Source organism: Schistocerca gregaria, chromosome 4 (assembly GCF_023897955.1).
Source record: "Schistocerca gregaria isolate iqSchGreg1 chromosome 4, iqSchGreg1.2, whole genome shotgun sequence".
Taxonomy (NCBI): domain Eukaryota; kingdom Metazoa; phylum Arthropoda; class Insecta; order Orthoptera; family Acrididae; genus Schistocerca; species Schistocerca gregaria.
The window spans coordinates 404,291,748-404,314,887 of record NC_064923.1 but is presented as its reverse complement, the minus strand read 5'-3'; the positions used below and the strand labels follow the sequence as shown (position 1 = coordinate 404,314,887).

At 43.9% G+C, this 23,140-nt stretch overlaps 1 protein-coding gene across 5 annotated transcripts in view; it reads right to left on the bottom strand.

The window, feature by feature from the left end:
* LOC126266879 (uncharacterized) overlaps nucleotides 1–23,140 on the bottom strand; it is a 268,806-nt gene that overhangs the window by 209,854 nt on the left and 35,812 nt on the right. For 4 of the 5 annotated variants that reach the window (XR_007548941.1, XM_049971539.1, XM_049971537.1 and 1 more), the window contains 2 exons: nucleotides 20,658–20,847; nucleotides 20,501–20,585 (listed from right to left, as the gene is read on the bottom strand). Coding sequence is in view for 3 of the 5 variants with exons in the window: in XM_049971539.1 (XP_049827496.1) it covers nucleotides 20,501–20,585; nucleotides 20,658–20,785 (213 nt within the window). In the remaining 2 variants the exon portion in view is untranslated. The remainder of the gene's footprint in view (nucleotides 1–20,500; nucleotides 20,586–20,657; nucleotides 20,848–23,140) is intronic. The other variant, XM_049971540.1, reaches the window with a different exon arrangement.

Sequence of the window (23,140 nt, the reverse complement as noted above, 5' to 3'; positions counted from 1 at the left end):
AGATATTTTTGTATTCTTGGACAGTTTACATGTGGCCACAAAATTAGGGAACTGGAGTGATGAACAACTGTTAAGTGTAGCTCATTTGAAATTGGTAGAGGATGCCAGGACGTACGTTATGTGCAATGAGAAACTGTGGGATGCTCAGTCTTCTGTCGGCTTTCAGGAGGGGTTAGTGGGTTATTACAGGAAGAATACCTTGTGGTATTATCGTGAACAACTATATGGTGCAGCACAGAAACAGGGAGAATCATTAGAAGGTTTTTGTGCACTGCATCTGGTGAATCAAGTCAATACGTATGAATTATCGAATGAGGATTGTGCCAATAACACCATTTTGCAGGAATCAGGCACCGGATGTGTTTTTGTGAGGCCTGCCTTCTGAAATGTCGCAGGGAGTGCGCATGGAATTTACAGGAACCATGGAAGAAGCAGTGAGGGAACTGCTGTAGCTTTGACTTAAACTGATTCTGTAACAAGACTAAGGGAGAAGCTGGTAGTGTTCAATCTGGAGATTTTGTATTATAGGTATGGTGCTGTGAAACACATTTAACATTTCTGTATGAAACCACAACGTCAGAGATATAAGCAAGTGGTGCACTCTGTTCAAAACTGTCCACAGGCATACAGATAGTGAAACTTGTGTAGGTACATAGTGAAAAAGTGGATTAAGCTGCAAAGTACATGCCATAGAACCCACCGAAATATTCACAGAAGAGTGGTGCAAAGCTCAGGCTGTCGACCCCAGTTGTCAGCTATATTCAAAATACATACAGCTCAGCTCTGATGACAGGGTGCTTTACAAGCGAACACAATGCGGCCAACATACTGTTGCACCAGCCTGTTTATAAAACAAAGTGTTGAGCACGCCCAAAATTCCATCTTAGCTGGATACAATGGATGACTAGCCACGGATCACTGCAGTGTGGAAAATTACTTATGGCCATAGAGAAAGCTATATTTTGAGGGCTACATAAAGGCCTGGGGCTCAGTGAGCTGTGCTGAGTTTGTCAGCAAATACAACTGCAAGGACTGCCTGAGGCAGAGAAACCTTTCCCATTAATTTACCTTGACCCCTTTAGCCCTTTTGCACAAACACCAATGGGAAACCAATATGTACTAATCATAAATGATCATTTTTTTGCATTACTTGGCCGTAATCGCCATACCAAACCAACAGACAGACACAGTGGCTCATGCTGTTGTCAACTGTTGGCCACTGAAATTCAGCACACCAGAAGCAATAACAACAGACCAAGGTACAAACATTATGTCTGATTGTTTAAGCAGCTACATCGACTATTGCATATTAAGAAGTTATGAACTGGAACCCTTGACCTGCAAATGAACAGTGGAACAGGGAGAGTGCACACGACACTGAGCAATATACTAGGCTGTTACCTGAAAAGTATCAACACCCCATTACAATATGTTGTGAGTTAGTATAATTCAAAAATCCATGAAAAGAAAGGTCTTTCACCAAGCGAGATTGTTTTTGGTGTAAAAATACCCTCACCTTTTTAATTACATCAACCTACTTGAGAGGAGGATATACCCTCTGTTTGGGACTTTACTAAAAGGATAAAGGAATATGGTGTCAGGTGAAAAAAGGATGCATAGGCTCTAGGAAGACATGAAAATGCTAACAATAAAAAAGCAAAATTACCCAAGTATCATGCTGGGCAGTGGGTTTTGTTGTCTAACTATCACATTGCAAAGGGGAACACAAAGAGGTTCATTCCGCAGTACCAAGGACTAACAGGTAGTAGAAATGACATCCACAGTTAACTTTAAAATAAAACTCCCCCCTGATCCATGGTTTCCCATTTGAGAAAATCCATCCATTTCAAAGTGAACTAGAAGCACTGTCTCAAATGCCAGGAGGTCCTTCTGAAGGGGGATGGGAATTGGGTAAAGAAAGCGAAAGAAAGGTAGAAATAAGCCAGTGATGCAGAGTGTACCTGAGATTGCTCCAACACTTTCAGACTGCAAGGTGGTCCCAGGAGTTGAATATATGTACTTACGTATCAGTTATCTATTACATTTATCTTGGGTTATTTTTATGAGAAAGGTTGATGGGTAATATATGCATACAGATGGTAGGTTACAGAACTATTAATAGAACAGCACCTTCTCTAGTTTGAATCATTTGTTTTTTTTTTTTTTTTTTTTTTTTTTTTCTCATGTAGTTGGTATAGACACAGATAAGCAGGCAGGAACTGAGAATGAATGAGTATGTGTGTGATACACCTTGGTAACTTTAAGAATGAAGATTATTTATAACAGATTTTTTAGGTTAATTAAGTTGTTTAACATGATGAGGGATTTGAGGAAGTACTACTACCCACCATGGGCTCATTGCAGTGCCAAGCCAAGGATAGTCAATATTTGCCCCACAAAGAAAATACATCGAGCTAGAGAGTCAGGGACTGTTAAGGAATGGTGAGCACTGTGACATTTCCCTTTTTGGTTACCTTCCACCATTACCAGAATCATAATTCTACATCTACATCTTTATTCTGCAAACCTTCATGAGGTGCATGGCAGGGGGCACATCCCATTGTACCATTTATTAGGGTTTCTTCCTGTTCTATTCATTTAGGGACTGCAAGAAAAATGATTGTTTGAATGCCTAATCCTATCCTCACAATCTCTATGTGAGCAATACATAGTGGGTTGTAGTATATCCCCAGAGTAATCATTTAAAGCTTTTTTTTTTTTTTAATTTTTTAATAGGCTTTCTCGGGACAGTTTACATCTGTCTTTAAGAGTTGGCAAGCTCAGTTTCTTCAGTACCTCTGTGACACTGTCCCATAGATTAAACAAACCTGTGACCACTCGTGCTGCCCTTTTCTATATATTTTCAATATCCACTGTTAGTCCTATCTGGTAAGGGACCCACACACTTGAGCAACATTCTACAATCAGTCGCATGAGTGATTTGGAAACTATCTTTTTGTAGACTGATTGCACTTCCCCAGTACTCTACCAATAAATGGAAATCTACCACCTGCTTTACTCATAACCGAACCTGTGTGATGATTCCATTTCATATCCCTGTAAAGTGTTAGACACAGGTATTTGTATTAATTGGCTGATACAAACAGTGACTCACTGATATTATAGTCATAGGATTTTACTTTTTTGTTTTGTTTTGTGAAGTGCAAAATTTTACACTTCTGAACATTTAGAGTAAGTTGCCAATTTCTGTGCCACATTGAAATCTTACCAAGATCTGACTGAATATTTACGCAGCTTCTCTCAGACAGTGTTTCATTACAGATAACTGCATCATCTGCAACAACATGAACAGCAAGAGTCGCAACACACTTGCCTGGGGCACATCCGAAGGTACTTCTAATCTGGCAGTCACTCTCCATCTAAGATAACATGCTGTGTCCTCCCCACCAAAACATCCTCAATCCAGTCACAAATTTCATATGATAACCGATATGATCGTACTTTTCACAATAAGCATAGGTGTGATACTGAGTCAAATGCTTTCAGAGTCAAGGAATTCTGCAGCTACCTGACTTCGTTGGTCCAAAAGCTTTCAGCATGTTCATGTGAGAAAAGTGTGAGCTGGGTTCCACATAATTGAAGCTTTCGAAATTCATGCTGGTAGGCTTTGAGGAGGTCATTCTGTTCGAGATGCCTCATTATGTTTGAGCTTAACAGCAGCTGCTTGTTCATTTAACTACTGGACCCACCTTTCGAAATCCTGCCCGACGAAAACCTGACTTCTGTCAATGCCACATTAGACTCAACTCTTCTAGCTCCCTGGACCAGAAGAAAGCACCAAAAAATCGTTGTGTAATAACAGCATATCAAATCAGCCACATAAGAAAACATCAGAATGAATAGTGAAATATATTCATAACCATAGTGACTAGCACATCAGCTGTTTGTGTAATTTTTAGCATAATAAGTATTGTGTACTGCCATCTCAGACAGCGTTGCCCATATCCTGCCATTAACTTCCTTCAACCTGCAGGTCCACAATAGTCATACCAGTAACAGTGAGGAAGTGACTTAACCACAGTGAACAACAACAAATTGTAAAATGGTGGGAAGAAAAGCAAAGAGGGGCAAAGAAATTTAGTGCTTAAGCATCATAAGAGTAAGGCATTCTACCTAGTGCAAAATAAAATTAAAAGAGGACACAGCATAGTTTTATGCAAGCAATGAAGAAACACTGACAGGTGAAATGTGTTTCTGTTACAGTCAAGCCAATGAAACAGGAATCTGGAGGACCAGACTAATCTAAGGAGGGAGAAAATGTAATGGCTCCAAGACCAACAGACAAGACTACAGCCCAGCAACTAAAACCAGGTTGCAGTTACCAGCTAACACACTGTCAGCTCAGTTGCATCAGCAGACACAGCTTCTGCAGCTGCCGCATCCATGTAAGGGATGTCACGCAGACTCCCGTCACATCAGTGACTATTGCGCTGCACTGGGCCATCGACGACACTCCAAATATTTCAATTCAGCCTCAATAAAAGGGGCCTTCCACAATTGTCACCACATGGAATCGGGATGAAGTCTAGCATGACCAGCCTGTCAGCATTTGTCACAGCTGGCTCATCTGATGACGCGGAGCCTGTGCTGATCATTGCCACATCTATGACACTGCCTCCGGCAGGCTGCAAACCGATGACCAGCCAAGAACCAAAGATGATTGCCTGAGTGTTATCTTGGGCACAGACACTGCAACACCGCCATCCCACAGGATCAGCCACCATCTGCCAGCATATTGTGGTAGCCGGGCTACCCTTACCATCCATGGGAAACACCTGCATTGTCAGGTGTGCTGTGGTCTGGAAACCAATTCTCGTTGCCTCAGTGTGTCTGTTTCAGATGTGCTGAACCACGTCTGTTCATGTTCATCAATAAAGTGTTCTATAACCTGACTGGCTGCTGCCTCCAGCAGAGAACCATTTGTCCACTCCTACCTTGCAATAAAAGTTTGTTACAGTGCCCTTGCCTCACAAGTGGGGGACCAGATGTCAGCTATTCCCTTTTCTGTGCTACCACCAACACCATTTGCCAGTTTTGGTGATTCTGATTTGATTTGATTTTGGGGAGAAGCTAAAACAGCTTTGATCTAACCCACCACTGCCCCCACTGAAACCGAGTTTATTGTGCGGTATTACTCCCTGTATATCTAGTAAAGCCAACCAATGCCCTTAAATAGTGCAAGGAGTCCCTTTATCAGTTTTTTGAGACAATTTCTTCAGGTCTGCTTGTCCCCAAAATCTGTGTCTCTTGCTCTCCAATGCCGTGCATTCGAAGATTAAGTGTGATGGAGTTTCACAGTTTCAGAGGCTCAATAGGTAGGTGGGAGAATTACATGCACTGGTTCTTGCTGCACTGTCAGGTAAGGTATATCATCAATCCAGTTGATATGGCTGCCTTTTTGTTGTCCAGCAGTGTAGGTTTAAACAAAGTTGCCCTCCACTGAGTACAAATAACTTCTCTTTGACGAGTTGTCTCATTTGCTTAAGCAGTATGTTGGACAACAAACCCATGTAGCAGTGCCATGGTTGCACGTTAGCCAGCAGTCACATACAGCCTGGATCACCAATACACAGAACCTCTAGTGTGCTTGTCATTTTGAGGGTCCTACATGTGCTAGCTCTTATGCAGACTTGCTGATTCGGGATGTGACTGTCACATTAGTTCCTGATCACAAGATTCGGAGTATGATGATCACTTGGTTGACCCTTCTTTAGCCGGCATTTTGGAATCGCATGAGCTTACAGCGGCAGCAAGGGACATCTTTTGTGGTATTTGGCAGGTGGCTTAATTGGGTGTGCAAGATAAACAGCACCTTGTGCCCTGTGGGAAAGCAAAGTTGGCCTCGTCTACTGGCGAGTCACTGTGTGTTGCCACCATTGACAATGCTAGTGCAATGGTGCTGTTGCACTGTCCATCCTAGCCTGTGCCAAGCTCAGTGGGTTCGCTTAACTTGCAGCTTCATAATTCCCACTAGCAGTATTTTATGGGTCCTCAGTGTCATTCTCCTTTGGCTCATTAGGCAAACTATCGGTCCTGCCCCGACAGTCATTTGTTGCATGTTCACCATGACAGCCTGCACATGGAGGCCATAAATGGGCTATGTCAATGGACAGATCATTTGGCGACTGGTTGTGACAGTCCATGAGCTGTGAGTCAGTTAATGGACAACCATGTGTTTTGAATGGACTCTTGGGCTGCCTCTGACACCCCTCACAGGTTGTTCTGGCATATTTCGCTGAGATTGGTAGAGAATGGGCCAAATTTTAGGTAGGCATATGAGTGACTGTCAGTCTGATTACCTCAAGTATGTATGGGCTCTTGGGGTGCCCAGACTTGCAACAGTTGCTCTCTCAAGAAGACCACACATTCCTTCATGGGGGCAATTCTCCACCTCTGCACATTATAGGAATATGGAATGGCAACTTATCTTGTTAGTCATCAATTTACCACTGGCACAAAATATCTTGGAGCCAGAAGCATTTTCTGTGTGTGTGTGTGTGTGTGTGTGTGTGTGTGTGTGTGTGTGTGTCACAGTACTCTGTCTCACATGCACTGTCACAGGCACTAAAACCAATTTGGAGAGAAGATAGCTCATCAACAAATTAAAACACAGAGAAAACAAAACACAGAAGAACTAAAAGAAAAGCACATGGAAATATGACTGGCTGACCACTTACAAAATACGGGGGTGAGCCAGTCACTCTGTTAACAAATTAATAATGTCTCCCTAAAATCTTGTCAAAAATGTTGGACAATTCACAAAACTTTAAAACTTTAATCGCATCATTTGAATATTGTTTCAAATAGATGGCAGATCTGCTGGCCATTCTGCCACAGTCCACTGGTCAGCAAAGAAAATGCAGTCCAATAAAATGCAGCACACCATGATCTGCACATCACAAGCACCACACATTGGAGGGTCCTCTCACTGAAATAAGTATCCATGTGTTGTAGGGCTGTGGCCTGTGTGGAGAGGAGTAAGGTGGACTTTGTGCCATCGACATGGCTGGAAGGGAGAACTCCATGGCTGAGTTGTGAGATTGATGACACAGAGCTTGTCATCGGTCACTTCCAGCCACTTATCTTTCCATCAACACATGACTTTGGACCTCAACAGCGAGGTGGTAGCATGCAGGAGGATAGCACTCCAAAACACCTGAGCATCACAATAAGCCTTCTTGACTGCTCGATCCGCCCTTTGGTTCCCCACTATTCCAATGTGCCCAGGTACCCATCAGAAAGACACCTCCTTCCACAGTCATAGTAGTTGGAGGAGAGTATCCTGGATATTCTGGATTACTTTATCTGCTTGGTAAAAATGTTGGAGAGAGTAAAGGGCACTCGGAGAATCAGAGCAGACAAGAAATCTAACACTGGGAGAACGTCTCATTTGCTCCAGAGCCCACAAGATAGTACATAATTCTGGAGGCAGTCTGACCTTGAAGACATGATACAGAAAAACAACAGAGCAACCAATGGAGTCGTCCTGCTTAGACCCACCCAAACAGCTACATGGTTGTGGTGCTCTGATAAAATGTCAGAAAATATCAGTTTAAAAACAGAAGCAGGAGTGCTATCTCTCATGTACCACATCAAATCTAAAATAACTCTGGGCCTCTCTAGGGTGGCAGACTGTTAAACCCCTGGATTTAGGGCTGTACTGACTCCACAATGAGTGACTCCAGCACATGCTGCAAGTGGACCCCAAATGGCATCGTGGCTCGTGGACGGTTGGAAAAAAAAAGGCACTCCAGAGGCTGATGAGCAACAGTATATGTGCGGGTGAAGTTCGAGCTGCAAGGAACTTACATGCCTGACTCACCATGAGGGATTGGCACTGGATGGTAAATGGCAGTTCCCCCATCTCAACACAGAGGCTAAGTATGGGACTGGTCTGATAAGCACCTGTGGCCAGCCAAATCCTCTCATGGTGGACAGTGTCAATGATACGCAAATAAGAGGACCTCGCTGACCCATACACCACACACCCATTGATTGATTTGATTCTAACAGGAGAGCTAAAACAGCTTAGGTCTAACCCGCCACTGCCCACACTGAAACTAGGTTTATTGTGTGGTATCGCTTCCTGTATATCTAGTAAAGCAAACCAGTGCCCTTAAATACTGCAAGGAGTCCCTCTACCAGTTCAGTTTTTTGTTAGACATAATTTCTTCAGGTCTAGTTGGCCCCAAGATTCTGTATCTTTTACTCTCCAATGCCATGCATTCATTCAAAGATTATGTGTGATGCAGTTTCTTCACCCTCATCACAGATCCTACCCTTAGGGTCCTCTTCCATTATACCCACTGTGTGTATGTGTTTTTCGAAATTCACATGGCCAGTCACCAGTCCAGTCATGAGTTTGATCTCTTTCCTGTTCAATCCCAGGATTACAGAGCTTCTTTTCAAACATAGCTTGGGCATCATTACCTTACCATGTTTTTGTTTATGGACCTTGGTCCAATATCCTACATGCTGTTTCCTAAGCCAGTTCCGTAGTTCCAATTTGATCATAGCCTTGGTGATTGTCAAGACAGGTTTCGGTCCAATAAATGGAGTTGTTGCCCCCATCCTAGTCAATCTATCGGCTTGTTCATTGCCACAGATCCCTGAATGGCCAGGGACCCACACTAGGTACACCCTATTGCTTCCCGCTAGATCCACCAGAGCCCTGTGGCAATCTGCAACAATCTTAGATCTTGTTGCAGTAGCTGCCAATGATTTCAGGGCTGCCTGGCTGTCTGAATAGATGTAGATGCTACGATCATTGTAGCACCTACTCATTCTCCTCCACACATGCCCTGATTGCAGTAATTTCGGCTTGGAATACAGAGGCCAGTTTCGCTAGAGAGATACTGCTCTCCAGTCTTGGCTGAACCCCGTACAACCCTGCCCCAACACCTTGATCTGTTTTCAACCCATCGGTGAACCAAACAATGTTTTCCGTACAGTGTCGAACTGTTTTCTCTCACTGCTCCCTACTTCCAATTATTATGTTGTAAGGCTTGTCGAAGCAGTTCGGAGTTATTATATAGTCAGCTGGCATTTCCCCAGCCATACCTATATTTACCTCACTCACTATGTTAGAGTGTGATTCTGGGTATCCAAATGAGACCCAGTTTTGGCCAGTTTTAAGTCTTTATGCCCCAACTGCTGCCTCCATCTCAACCCAAAGGTGAAGTGGAGGTATATCCGGCATGGTTTCCATTACAACGGTTGGTGTTCTGTTTAGCCATAACGGGCAGAATTAGCAGGCCAATCTTGCACTTTCGCAAGCTCTTTAGCAGCAACCCACTGTTCTACCTTCTTCCACCACACTAGGGCCCCACAGGAAATCCTAGGTTTAACCACTGTGGTGTATATCCAGTGCATACCGCTGGGGCTTAGACCCCAGTTTTTGCCATAAGCTCTCCTAGTCCTCAATAAAGTGCTTTTTGCCTTGGAGCAGATACTCTTAATATGAGGAGTCAAAGTTAGCTTCTCATCCAAGGTTATCCCTAGATATTTCACTGTCCCCTTCAGAGATAGAGTTTCATTGAAGAGCTTTAGATTCCAACTTGCATGCTGAATATGTCTCTCGTAAATGGCACCACAACAGTCTTCTTAGGATTAACTATCAGATCCTGTTTTCACAATGTCCAACCCTCCTTGTGCCATATTCCTGACTGTGTGACTGAATTTGCCAAGTATTACTATGAAAAGGTCATCAGCGTATCCTTGGCAGAAGCATTGTCTGGAATTTAGTTCCTCAATGAGTTCGTTCACCACTAGATTCCACAATAGAGGAGACAAAACTACTCCCTGTGGGCAGCCTCTAATGGTCTTAATAACCATCTTTTCATTCATCATGGTAATCTCTACCTTCCTTCTACTAAGCATGGCTCTGGTCCACTTACATATAGTGGTCCCCAGATTATGCACCTCTGCTGCCCTTACCGTGGAATCGAAGGTCGTGTTACTAAACGCACCCTTGATATCCAGGAAGATGCAGAGGGCTATTTCTTGGAAGTGAAGTGCTTTTTCCACCTTCCCGACGAGTTGGTGGAGAGCTGTTTCACATGATTTACCTGGTTGGTATGCGTGTTGGTTCAGGTGTAGAGGTACCCTACATAGCCTCCTCTCCCCAACATATACATTAACCAGTTTTTCCAATGTTTTGAGAATGAAGGAGGATAGGCTGATTGGTCTCATATCCTTGGCCTATGTATGATCAGTTCTCCCTGGCTTTGGAATGAAGGCAACCTTCACTGCCCTCTATACATTGGGAATGATTCCTACTGCTAAGCTAACCCTAAATAGCCTGCATAGGATTCTTATAAGCTTTCCTCCTGCCTTTTGCAGGAGAGCTGGAAAAATTCCATGTGGGCCATGTGACTTGAACAGCTGGAATGTTCCCACCGCCCAGTGGATTTTGTTGAAGTTCATACACTCCTTAGCCGATTCCCAGTCCTCTCTTCGAGTGCCTGAGAACCGTTGTCTCTCTGGGGTCACATACTGGTCTGTGTTATCCAACAGAGCATATTGAGGAAGTGAGTTTTGAGGAGCAATTCCAGCGTCTCATGTGGTGTCTTTGTATATTACCCATCCTCCTTCCTCAGCGTACCTCCTGGATTAACTGGTACTCTAGTGAGAATCTTGTGAAGTCTGGCTTGTGCAGCCGTGCCTTCCACTTCACAGAATGCCTTCCAGGATGCCTCCTTTGCTTGTCTTATTGCAAGATTGTAACTGACAAGGGCCTCATGATATTTAGCCCACTGTCCTTTGCATCTCACATTATTAAACAGTCTCCGTACCTGTTTTGTTTGCATTTCCATGCACCCATAGTCCAGCCACAAACGCATGAAAGCCCAATAAAACTGGAGGAGATGTGCCCTGTCTGCCCCCCCCCCCCCCCCCCCCCAACACCTGTGGCTAAGGTACTTGATGATACTCAGTTCCTTCAAGGTTCTGGCTTTCAGATCTCTCAGGTGTGATGACTGTGACAATTTTGAGTCAAAAATGAAGCCCAGAAACCTCACGAAGTCTCTAAAACGTAGGATAGTGCCCCTCATATGCAAAGCAGGTAAATTAAAAAGATGACTGAAATCATTAAAATGAACCCACACACACTTATCTGTAGAAAACTGAAAATCCGTCTTTGCAGCCGCTCCTCTAAGCTCTGCATCGTAAGTTGTGACTGACGGCTCACTGTTGCAACACTGTAGGAGGAACAGAAAATAGCAAAATCATCCACAAATAAGGAGCACTGTACAGGACTCCTTAACATAGATGTGATACTGTTTATGGCTATAGCAAAGGGGGTAACACTTAAAACACTGCCCTGAGGAACACCATTCTCCTGTGCAAATTTATCAGACAGTGTGTTACCAACTCGGGTCCTAAAACAACACTGAGACAGGAAAGACTGTATGAAGATGGGGAGGTGGCCACAAAAGCCCCATTGATGCAGTTGTGCGAGAATACAGTGTCTCCAAATAGTATCATATGCGTTACTGATATTAAAAAAATATACCTATACAGTGATGCTTCAAGAGGAAACTCTTGCTGAATAGCTTCCTCTAGGAGTGCCAGGTTGTCCACAGTGGACCGAAATCTTCAGAATCCACACAGTGCAGCTAAGGAGTTGCCTTGTATCTAACAACAAGACCAGACAACGGTTAGCCATTCACTCCAGGGCCTTTCCTATGTAGCTCATTAAGGTGATATTCCTGGAACTACTGGGAGACATATGGTCCTTTCCTGGTTTCAGTAGGGGTATCAGGAACACCTCCCTCAAAGAGTTCAGGAAGTTTCCTGTCTGCTAAATAAGATTAAAACATTTGAGGTGGATTTTCTTTGACGTCACTGACAAATGGCGAAGCATGCAGTAGTGGATTTGGTCATGACTGAGTGCAGTAATGCGAGTCTCAGACAATGCTGACTTGAGCTCCTAAATGGAGGAAGGAGAGTTGTTGACTTCAGAACAGTTGGATCTGAAGTGCAACTTCCCTTCTCGACAGTTGTACAGTAGTGTCTAAATGCTGGATCCTGGCTTGCGTCAGCTGTAGTATTTGCAAAATATTTGGCCAGCATCTGAGTGATGTCTCTGGGTATCATTTGGAGATGCCCCTGTTTCAGCACTGCTGCTATTGGTAAACGACTGTGTTTACCAGATATCCTCCAGATGGCTTCCCATAATTTTGTAGAACAAGTGAAACGGTTGATAGAGTCCAGGAACTCTTGCCATGGCTGTTTTTTTGCTCTTGTTAATGACATAGTGGGCCTTGGCTCTCGTGATTTGAAAGGCTGTGAGGTTGTAAAGTGTTGGGCAGCATTTAAACTGGCAAAGAGCTGCATGCCTGTCCCAGATGGCAGAATGATACTCTGTCAGCAGCGTGCATGATGTGGTCCATCCATTCCTGGACGCAGTCACGGTGTTCAAACACAGCTGTGGCTGAACATTGTCCAGTTAGCCTTGCCAATCATCCATGTTGCTGGCCCCTGCTCCAGCAATGCACTATCCAGTAGGTAAATGGAGATTGGGAAATGGTCGCTGAAACGAAGGTCGTCAATGACCTCCCAGTGAACAGAGCTGGCAAGGGTTGGAGAACAAAGAGATAGGTCAATGGCTGAGAATGACTCAGTAGCAGCACAAAAATGAGTCTGAGTACCAGTGTTTAGGATGCACAGCTCTTGCACGTTGGAGGCTCTCCAAAACTCAACCACAAGGGCAAGTAGAGGTCGAGCCCCACAGGACATGATGGGCATTGAAGTCTCCCAGAAGGAGAAATGGTCTGGGCAGTTGTTCCATAAGACCATGACAGTCTCAGAGTCTACTGCATCACATAGAAGTAAATAAATACAGCAAAATGTAAGCCTCCAACGTGAATGAATTTCAACTGCAACTCTTGCAGGTCGGTATCCAGGGGGAGAGCACAAGAGTGGTGCCCATTATTGACAAACACAGCAACCCCTCCTTTGGCCCTTTCCCCAGTCAGGTCATCCTTGCAATATAGTGTATAGCCCTGTAGTACAGGGCCATCAGATGCTTTTAAATGTGTTTCCTGTAAACACAAGCACAGGGCGTGTTGCTGTGCTAGGAGTTTCAGTTTCTCCACATGTGTCCTGAATCCATTCATGTTCCATTGTATAATGGGAGCCATCTATCAGGGCGTTAGTACCTTCACCCAGATTTCTGCAAGGGGCTGGAGCCCACAATGAGTGGAGGCTCAATTTTGGGGTGAGATGATTGCCCCAGTCTGACATCAACCTCCATTGCCTCTGAAGAAGATTCAAGACAGACGTCAGATAGAATGATGTCGACATCATCGGACTGTGTACCTCCTGCATCCTTCAGCAGGAGATTCTTTGCCTTCAATTTTGATTTTTGTGTTTGAGGTGGCTTTTGAGCCACAACCTTAGAAGGGGTAGGGGGTGTAGCAATGCTGGGCTGTGCAAAACACTTGACCTGTGGAGAGGCAGGAAGATCCACAATGTCAGCAACAACAGCCTTTTCTGAAGTTCAAGGGGGGGGGGGGGGGGGGGGGAGGCTGCATGGACTTGTATAGCTTCGCCATAAGGGTTTTGATCTCCTGGATCTTCCATTCCTTAAGGGAAACCCTGCAGTCACTGTTCCACACAGGATGATCCCCAGAGCAGCTGACACACTTTGGAGGAGAGGAGCAACCAACTCTGTCATGGGGGGCTTTACCACATTTCCTGCAAGTGGTTTCTCCTTTACAGCTAAGAGTGATGGCATTTAAAGCACCAGATTGGATTTGGGTAATAAGGTCGTACACTTAGGCATAGGAAACCTGCCTTCTCATGCTCTGGAAGTTCGGTGCTGTTAAAAGTAAGGATAAAAGAGTCTGATTTTACAAGATCACCATCCACCCATTTCATAATGTGTTGCATATCAACAATGGCTTCCTGTGACCATTCAGCTTTCAATTCTTCTCAGGTAATGTCAACTAGATCCCTGCAAGTCACAACACCGTTGCTTTGGTTCAAGGTGTTGTGCAATTCAGTGTCTATCGCATACTCCCTTAGGCATTCTGAAGGTTCTTTACTTGCTGGGAGCTAGATGTTTCAACCAACAGGGTCCCATTGTGCAAGCGCTTAACAGATTTTAAGGTGCCAGCAATGCCTTCTAAGCCTTTCTGTATGTAAAATAACGAAACTTTTTCAAAAGTACCATCTTTTTATTTTAACTATAAGAAACAGTCTGAGAAACAGCATGCAGTCTGTTACTACTGACTGAATCAGAAGAACTGGCTACACGAGCCACCTTGTTAGACAGAGTGTTGGTACCATCCAGCGGCCCACCCTTTCCACTCGAAAGGGGTAACAAAAATTTCAGACGATCCATTCTGGTCCCATGAGTAGCTAGGGAAAGAGGGGTCCACTCAGACAGAGCCCCATATGCATGAGTAAGCCTTATACAACTGATGTGAGGCAGGTTACCGAGAGGTTGCCCGCTAATGACTGTACCACCTCAACAGTCATGCATTCCATCAGCATGCAGCACACCTTGAGATCGACAGGTTTTTCAGAGGTTTATTCTGTCCTCACGATCCGGGCACTCGATCCAAGATCCCCATTCCCTGAGACACACAACGTTCCACCGCTGCACCGCATGGTGGTTGCTGAAGCATATCCAGAGCTAACGGTAACAGAGGACTGGTGGCACATACCAGTCCCCAGCTCAGGAACCCTGTGGTCACCAAACAAATGATGAACCCCTGAAGGCAAAAGCATTTTCTGTTCAGATCATTAAAGAGTATTTAGTGTCGCAATCCATTCCTTTTCACGATATGGACTCATTACTGCAGTCCTATGGCCAGCTGTATAACACCTTGGGCTGTACAGAAAATTTAGAGGCCATGTTTCTTAAGCATTTGGCAACAACCAAATTTTGTCATCCCCACCTCATTCCCTTCACCATGTGTGACAAGGTAAAGGCTGAGTTGCAGTGTCAGCAGGATCAGTGTCATTTCTCCTATTTCATTGAGTGAGTGGGCCACCACTTTGGTGGTGATGCAGAAGCCAGACGGTGATAAGTGCCTTCGTGGTGATTTCAAATGGACAGTCAACGCACAATATATCACAGATTCATATCCCATTCCATGCCAGGCAGAGTTATTGGCAATGTTGTCAGAGGCCAGTATTTTCCTCAGCCTGACCTGTGCAATACTTACCTGCAGTTCATGTTGGACGTAGTTTCTCAAATCTTCCTGGTTCTCAATGCCCCCTTTGGGCTTTACCTGTTTAATCACTTGCTTTCTGGAATCTTGTCTGTGCTGGGAATTTAACAATGGTATTTGGAGCACTGTTGCATCAGTTACCTTGATGACATCTGGGTCACGGACCATCAGTTACCTTGATGACATCTTGTGTTCATGTTGGATGATGCCTTGCAACAAACCCTACTTGACTTTCCATTGATCGCATGAGAAGCCACGATCGCCATGGCTGTTGACCTGCTTTCGGGAAAATTATTTTTGTGGTTCAGTTGGATTGGCCGGATCACGTCTCTTTGTGTATGGCTATTGTTTGTCTTTCTATGTGATCGGCTCAACATTTTCAAGGGGGTTCTCATGCTTGCCACGGAGGAGCAACACTATCATGTGATCATTCAACCTGTGTTGTGTCCTTGCATACTCAGTTGCTGCATGCATCATGCTGGGGTATGACTCGTCTGAAGCCAATGGCACCACATTCTTGCAGAGCTTATTTTCAGAACCAGGCTACATGACCACGCAAATTCTCTCCTTGGTTGGAAATGGAGCATCCTTGGAACAGGGTGCTCATTAGGTTTGGCACTCCTTTTTGGGCAGCACGTGGTTGTTGTATTGTCCAGCTTCACATACATAACCAAGCTATCCTCTACGTTGTTGACTGTCACAGTTCACTTGTTGTAAGTCATTTTTGCATTGAGGGATCCCCAGAATGCTGGTACCTGAAAACGGTTAGCAATCTGTGTCACAGAAGTTTGATGACTTCTGCATTGGTAATGGTTTCCAGCACCCAATTACTACCCCATTTCGCCCGGCTACTAATCTATACGTCGAGCACTTGATGCGTACATTTAAGACTCAAATGAAAAAGTTCATGTTAGCCACTTCCTGTGACGATGCATTGTTCAACTATTTGGCTACACACGGGGCAAAGCTTGACAGTACATTCACTCTAACAGAATGTTTGCATTAGTGCAAGCCTTGGAGTCTCCTGGATTTGTTGCACCCTGAGACGCATCCTGTGGGCGACTGCAAACTGCCGCATTTTCCTCACCATTTGGGCCAAGCCCTTTGGCCGTCCACTGGAGTGGCGGCTGGGTGTCCTGGTGGGCCATAAGGATCGGCAGTCATTTGTGGTGGCTGCTGGTAAGGTGTAGCTGATTTACCACTGGGATATCACCCCCTTGATCTGTTGGATGGCAGGTTGAGTCATGATGTTTTTCCAGGTGAGGGTTCCCACGTGCAGCAGCATGCTGCCCTGTTACCACTCCCTATCCGCACCCCGCAGTCCTCCCATTGCTAGCAGCAACGACCCCCACTGAAGTCCGCACCCTGCACCTGCCAGTGTGGAGCCCATGGATTTTGATCCACCCTTCTCATCCTCATCCTCCGCCACCTCCTACTCCCCACCTCCTGACCAATGGACACGGCATGACCTCCACTGCTGCTGGCAGACCCCAAGTGCCACAGCTTCCATGTGCTTCTGGCAGAGTCATCAGCATTGGCGTTGCTCCTCTGGCAGTTGGTCCATCATCAGGTTCTCCAGAGGCCTCTCCTGTTCTGTGCCATAGGTCATGGCCCTAGCCTGATTATTTTTGACCGTATATAGCTTTTACAGGGAGGAGAGATTTAGTATCTCCACCAGCACACATAACAATAGACGCAGATGAGAGTGAGTAGTGCAGCTAAATAATACAGAAACCTGTCATAGAGTGTGCTTGTGACACATGGTATAGGCAGACCCAGTGGCGAAGGTGTTTACCTGCAGGTGGCAGTATGCTGGGTGGGCCAATGCCTACTCAGGGTTTGACCTTTGCGGACCTCACCTCGCATTTCGTACCATCTGTTGTGCTAAGTTCTTAGCCGTTAGCCATCCGTGCTGACCATGTGCTGAGTTCTTCCCGTCCTCATCTCCATGTGGGTTCAGACGTTCTGCTTCCCATGGATCATCTCACACAGCAGATTCATTCCCCTCTCAAAGGGTTCTGTTCTCCAGCTAGTGTCGAGCTACCATCAGCCCTAGTGTCGAGCTACCATCAGCCTGTGAATTATCTGCATTGCCTGTGCAGTGAAGTGGCATTGTCACACCTGTGCAGATACTAAAGTTGTGCTGGTAAAGGTTTTGCATTAATGCAGTCCAAATACCAAAGTAACTTGAATAAAACATTGTTTATACAGATTTTTAAAATATTTTTTTGATGTGTGTGTTCTGCTGAAAGTGGTAAACTGGAATAATATACCACCTTAAAATTCTTTGTTTGGGACGGTTTATTGTCCACAACTGAATCTGATGAAAGTCAGGTGATTTACAAATCTGCTTCTTCATTTTCAGTTATTTCACAGCAGTATTTAGTCATGTTCATACTACCCTTGAGAACAATGCACGCCAAAAAAGTTCCAAAACTGGTACCAGAAATGAAAACCTTGAATATGGGTACAATGTGAAATTGAACAATAGATGATAATGTGTGTATGAGTTAGATGTCACCTTAGGTGTATCACATAAAGAGTACTGCACACATCACATTACAGAAACAATGTGCCACCTTTGTTGAACAATGACCGAAATCAAATCTAAAGACAAATTTTTAAGGAATGTCTGGATCATTTTAAAAAGAATCCAACTGATTTGGATAGCCTGTTACTGTGGGTGAGGGATGGGTCCACTACTTCCTGAGTTAAACAGAACAGTAATCAAAGTAATAGGTGGAATGTGGCAGCCCTGCACCAAAGAAGATGAAGTATATTTCATGTTCCAGGGAGGTGTTTTCTGTGATGCAACAGAAATTCTTCTTACCAATTCCCGTGTAATGGGTAAAACAATAAACAGGAAATACTGCACAAATCTTCAGGAGCAAGGGAATGAAGAAATAAATGTAAAGAGATCTGGAAGGGAAGAAAGAAGACTTTCATCAGGGAAATTCACCTGTCCCTAAAACTGCTTTAGCAATAGGAAAAAAAAAAATGCAGGATATGAAACATGATTTGTGGGATGATCTATTCTATTTACCAGATTTAGCATCCTCTTTGTCCTACCCACCATCCTTCTAAAGAAATATGAGACAAGAAATTATTTGGAGCCCAATAAAGAGAGATCAGCAACCATTTGTTAATATTGTGCTGAAAAAGCAATGGACGACATGCACTGACTCAAAAGTCTATTATGTAAAAAAAAAAATTCAGTACAATTTTTATCTAAGAAAAAGGCACTATACTTCAGTACCAATTTGAGAAATTTTCACCCTACCCTTCTAATTTCAGCTATTCTTGCTATCCAAAGAAACAAGCAATAAAAGAAAACTGATGATAGTCCACAAAAATACTAAACTGTAACACAAATGATTTTCCTTAGCTTAAGCACCAGTATGAGGGCTCTGTTTTATTACGCTACTAGAAATACACTCCTGGAAATGGAAAAAAGAACACATTGACACCGGTGTGTCAGACACACCATACTTGCTCCGGACACTGCGAGAGGGCTGTACAAGCAATGATCACACGCACGGCACAGCGGACACACCAGGAACCGCGGTGTTGGCCGTCGAATGGCACTAGCTGCGCAGCATTTGTGCACCGCCGCCGTCAGTGTCAGCCAGTTTGCCGTGGCATACGGAGCTCCATCGCAGTCTTTAACACTAGTAGCATGCCGCGACAGCGTGGAAGTGAACCGTATGTGCAGTTGACGGACTTTGAGCGAGGGCGTATAGTGGGTTTGCGGGAGGCCGGGTGGACGTACCGCCGAATTGCTCAACACGTAGGGCGTGAGGTCTCCACAGTACATCGATGTTGTTGCCAGTGGTCGGCGGAAGGTGCACGTGCCCGTCGACCTGGGACCGGACCGCAGCGACGCACAGATGCACGCCTGGACCGTAGGATCCTACACAGTGCCGTAGGGGACTGCACCGCCACTTCCCAGCAAATTAGGGACACTGTTGCTCCTGGGGTATCGGCAAGGACCATTCGCAACCGTCTCCATGAAGCTGGGCTACGGTCCCGCACACCGTTAGGCCGTCTTCCGCTCACGCCCCAACATCGTGCAGCCCGCCTCCAGTGGTGTCGCGACAGGCGTGAATGGAGGGTCGAATGGAGACGTGTCGTCTTCAGCGATGAGAGTCGCTTCTGCCTTGGTGCCAATGATGGTCGTATGCGTGTTTGGCGCCGTGCAGGTGAGCGCCACAATCAGGACTGCATACGACCGAGGCACACAGGGCCAACACCCGGCATCATGGTGTGGGGAGCGATCTCCTACACTGGCCGTACACCTCTGGTGATCGTCGAGGGGACACTGAATAGTGCACGGTACATCCAAACCGTCATCGAACCCATCGTTCTACCATTCCTAGACCGGCAAGGGAACTTGCTGTTCCAACAAGACAATGCACGTCCGCATGTATCCCGTGCCACCCAACGTGCTCTAGAAGGTGTAAGTCAACTACCCTGGCCAGCAAGATCTCCGGATCTGTCCCCCATTGAGCATCTTTGGGACTGGATGAAGCGTCATCTCACGCGGTCTGCACGTCCAGCATGAACGCTGGTCCAACTGAGACGCCAGGTGGAAATGGCATGGCAAGCCGTTCCACAGGACTACATCCAGCATCTCTACGATCGTCTCCATGGGAGAATAGCAGCCTGCATTGCTGCAAAAGGTGGATATACACTGTACTAGTGCCGACATTGTGCATGCTCTGTTGCCTGTGTCTATGTGCCTGTGGTTCTGTCAGTGTGATCATGTGATGTATCTGACCCCAGGAATGTGTCAATAAAGTTTCCCCTTCCTGGGACAATGAATTCACGGTGTTCTTATTTCAATTTCCAGGAGTGTAGCATCTCATTCTTATTTACCCCCAACATTGAATGACATATGTACTTTAATTATTACTGAGAATTGTCTTATCAGACTTAGTGAATTTAGCTGCAATTAACATTCATGGCTTTCAAAATCATGAGCATTGATGCACAATTAAAAATCTTGTTTTGTCAATGCAATAATTAAATGATTAAAAATGTAATGATTAGGACATTGTAGCTGTAATTTGACAAAATGGTATTCCCACAAAACTAATAAAGCAGATTAAAAATCTAAAATTGACTATCCAATAATGATACAAAAATTTTACCTCCAAATGTTATGGTTGGTGGAACATGTACATTATGGTATAGTAGCCTAATATATGATTAACAAATTGCCCAATATAAAAAGTCTATGTAAAATAATTTTAAATAAAAGCTTCATGGTATACATACAATAGCAGCAGACAACTCACCTGCAAGTAGTTAAACCAGCTGCTGAGGCACTCTGACACCTCTTTGCACACAGACACATTTGGGCTGATAGCTACCAGTTTTTCACTGAAACAGACAATTTGTCAAGAAGCTTTCTGATACGTGCAAGTTTTGAAATTAATTTGTATAGGTATTTACCTGTCCTGAGTCTGCATTGTGTGTGACAAGGATTTCAAATGATTGACATTCACCTGAGATGGACGTCTGGTCAAGCTGTGAACTTTACCAGGTGGATGTTTGTTACAACATGTAAGATTCCACTCCATGTTAGCAAAAGCACCAATGCTCCATGAAATGTCACAGGCCAAGAACAAAGGAACTCCAACATCTGCAACAGAATGAATAGATTTACTGTCACATAAAGAGAAAGAAGAGAATAGGTAAACTTTTGGGAGCTAGTATCAATTAAGGGTCAGAGCATTATTATTATTATTTTATTATTATTATAGTGTTTTAATGACTTAAAGTAAAATACTTCATCACAGTAAACTAAAGAGAAGTTCTTCATAATTTTCATAAATTCTGAATATTACCTGTTGTGTGTTCTAATGCCATTAAAGTTTTGTCACAAACGGAAGGTTATTCTAGTTTATTTTTATCCTCAGATTTTTCATCCATAAAGAAAACGCATATCATTTAGAAACAAACCAGCTGTGTGAATAGATCATTATTGAGATAGTAACTAGATGTTTCCCTTTTCAAAGATTCATCATGGCATTCAATATGATCACAATGTATGATATGATGCAAATATTATATCCATGGAAATACTAGGACGAAGGGGAAAAAGCACTGAGGCATGGCCTCCACATGCCTGCAACTGATTGATTTATGGGTGTTGTAGGAACACACAGTGTGTAACTTTATAAATTTTCCTGGCAAACTGGGCGTTCAAAGGAAATACAGCCAGCCATCTTAACTACATTATGCAACATTTTGAATGGGCATCTGTCAATGATCATCAGGGTAACTATCAAAGATTGACAAAGATATCCTCTATCCCGCAGTTTATTAGTGAACTGTGACTGTTCCACCCATGCATTGAGATTGTGGTGACACACTGATCACACTACCTGGTGGGCAGTGCCCTCTCTAGTGGAATTGTGGAACTCAGCTGTTCTCAGGGTTGCAGTTCACTGCAGCCATTGGCATACTCTATTGTCTTCTATTACAGCAAATGATAGATACGGTTCCACACATTATCCAACTGGTCGCCACTATCTGGCTTCATCACATTTTCCACCATCTGTATTTCCATGTACTCTCTAATAATGGACTCCCAAACAGAAGTTGCTTTGGTGAAAGTAATTGTTTCATCATATTAAATTGAATGTCAGGTGCTGGTACAATATTCAGCAATAGCTGACTTGCTTAGTTGCAAAGGCGAATGAAGCATTGATGTTTGTTATCTTTTTTTGTGATTTCCAGCCATCCACAATATCAAATTTCTCTTCACTGATTCAATAAGAGGAAAATTGCTTTGAGGACATAATATGCAATTTTCTGAGCAGTTACAATTTGAGCATGCATCAGTCAGCTCCAGATGAGTGGTTGCCTCTTTCCATCCTTCCTGCCACCGCCATCAATCTGTTTCTGCCCCCCCCCCCCCCCCCCCTCCCCAAATCTCTCAAATCCTCTTCATGTATGTAAAAACAGCTGACATACCACTTTTATCTTTTATTCAGTAACCTAGTACATTGTAAGTTCGTAAAGTGGCGGTAGTAGGTTTCTTTTTTCTTTCTTGTACAGAAAGTGTCCGAGATGCAAAATCCACATTTATGATCTCAGGAGTCCCCAGATCAATTTAGAATATCCCAAATACTGCTACGATTTCACTTTTTCTTTTCTCCCCATTCTGACCATGGCGTATCATGTTTTTGACAAAAGACCATCCTATACATTTTAAAACTATATTGAATTTGATACAATTTGAGATCAAAATGGGCTATGAAGACCAAATAGTTCGTAATTTTCAAAGTTTGGAAAATTCTTGAAACTCGAAAATTTTTAGCTAATTTTCATGTTTAATCATAGTCTTCGTATTTTCAACAACTCTGAAATGATAAGCGAAGTACGCATTTGTTCAATGGGAGATTTTGAAGGGTGGTGGAGGTGGGGGGGGGGGGGGGGGGGGGGGGAGGATGGGATATTTGGTGATAGGTCACTGTTCACAGCAAGGAGACTGAATTTGACGAAAAAAGTATATAAAAAAATTTATTTAACAAATGTTTACATCAAGTGTATACAAAGTGTAAATTAAGTGAATAATAGTGTACAAGAAATGGAAATGAAAAGTGTTTTCTCCTCTTCAAAGGACCAGGTCCAACAAGATCCATCAATCTGCTTCCTTCAGTACCATTTTCATCATCCTGAGCACCCTGAAATGGAAAATAAATATTTGTTAATTACCCCAAGGTAAAACCTTGTCAAAAAGTCCTAGTATAAATGAAGCAACATATTGGTAAGCATTCATTGATAGAAATAATGGTATCAATAATATCTGGGTAAGCATTAATTAACAGAAATGATGGTAACTTTCAACAACAATATGAGTGTAAATATACCTGATATTGTTTCTCGATTTGTTCGAGCAGCCTAAACATCTGCAGCAATTCCAGGCA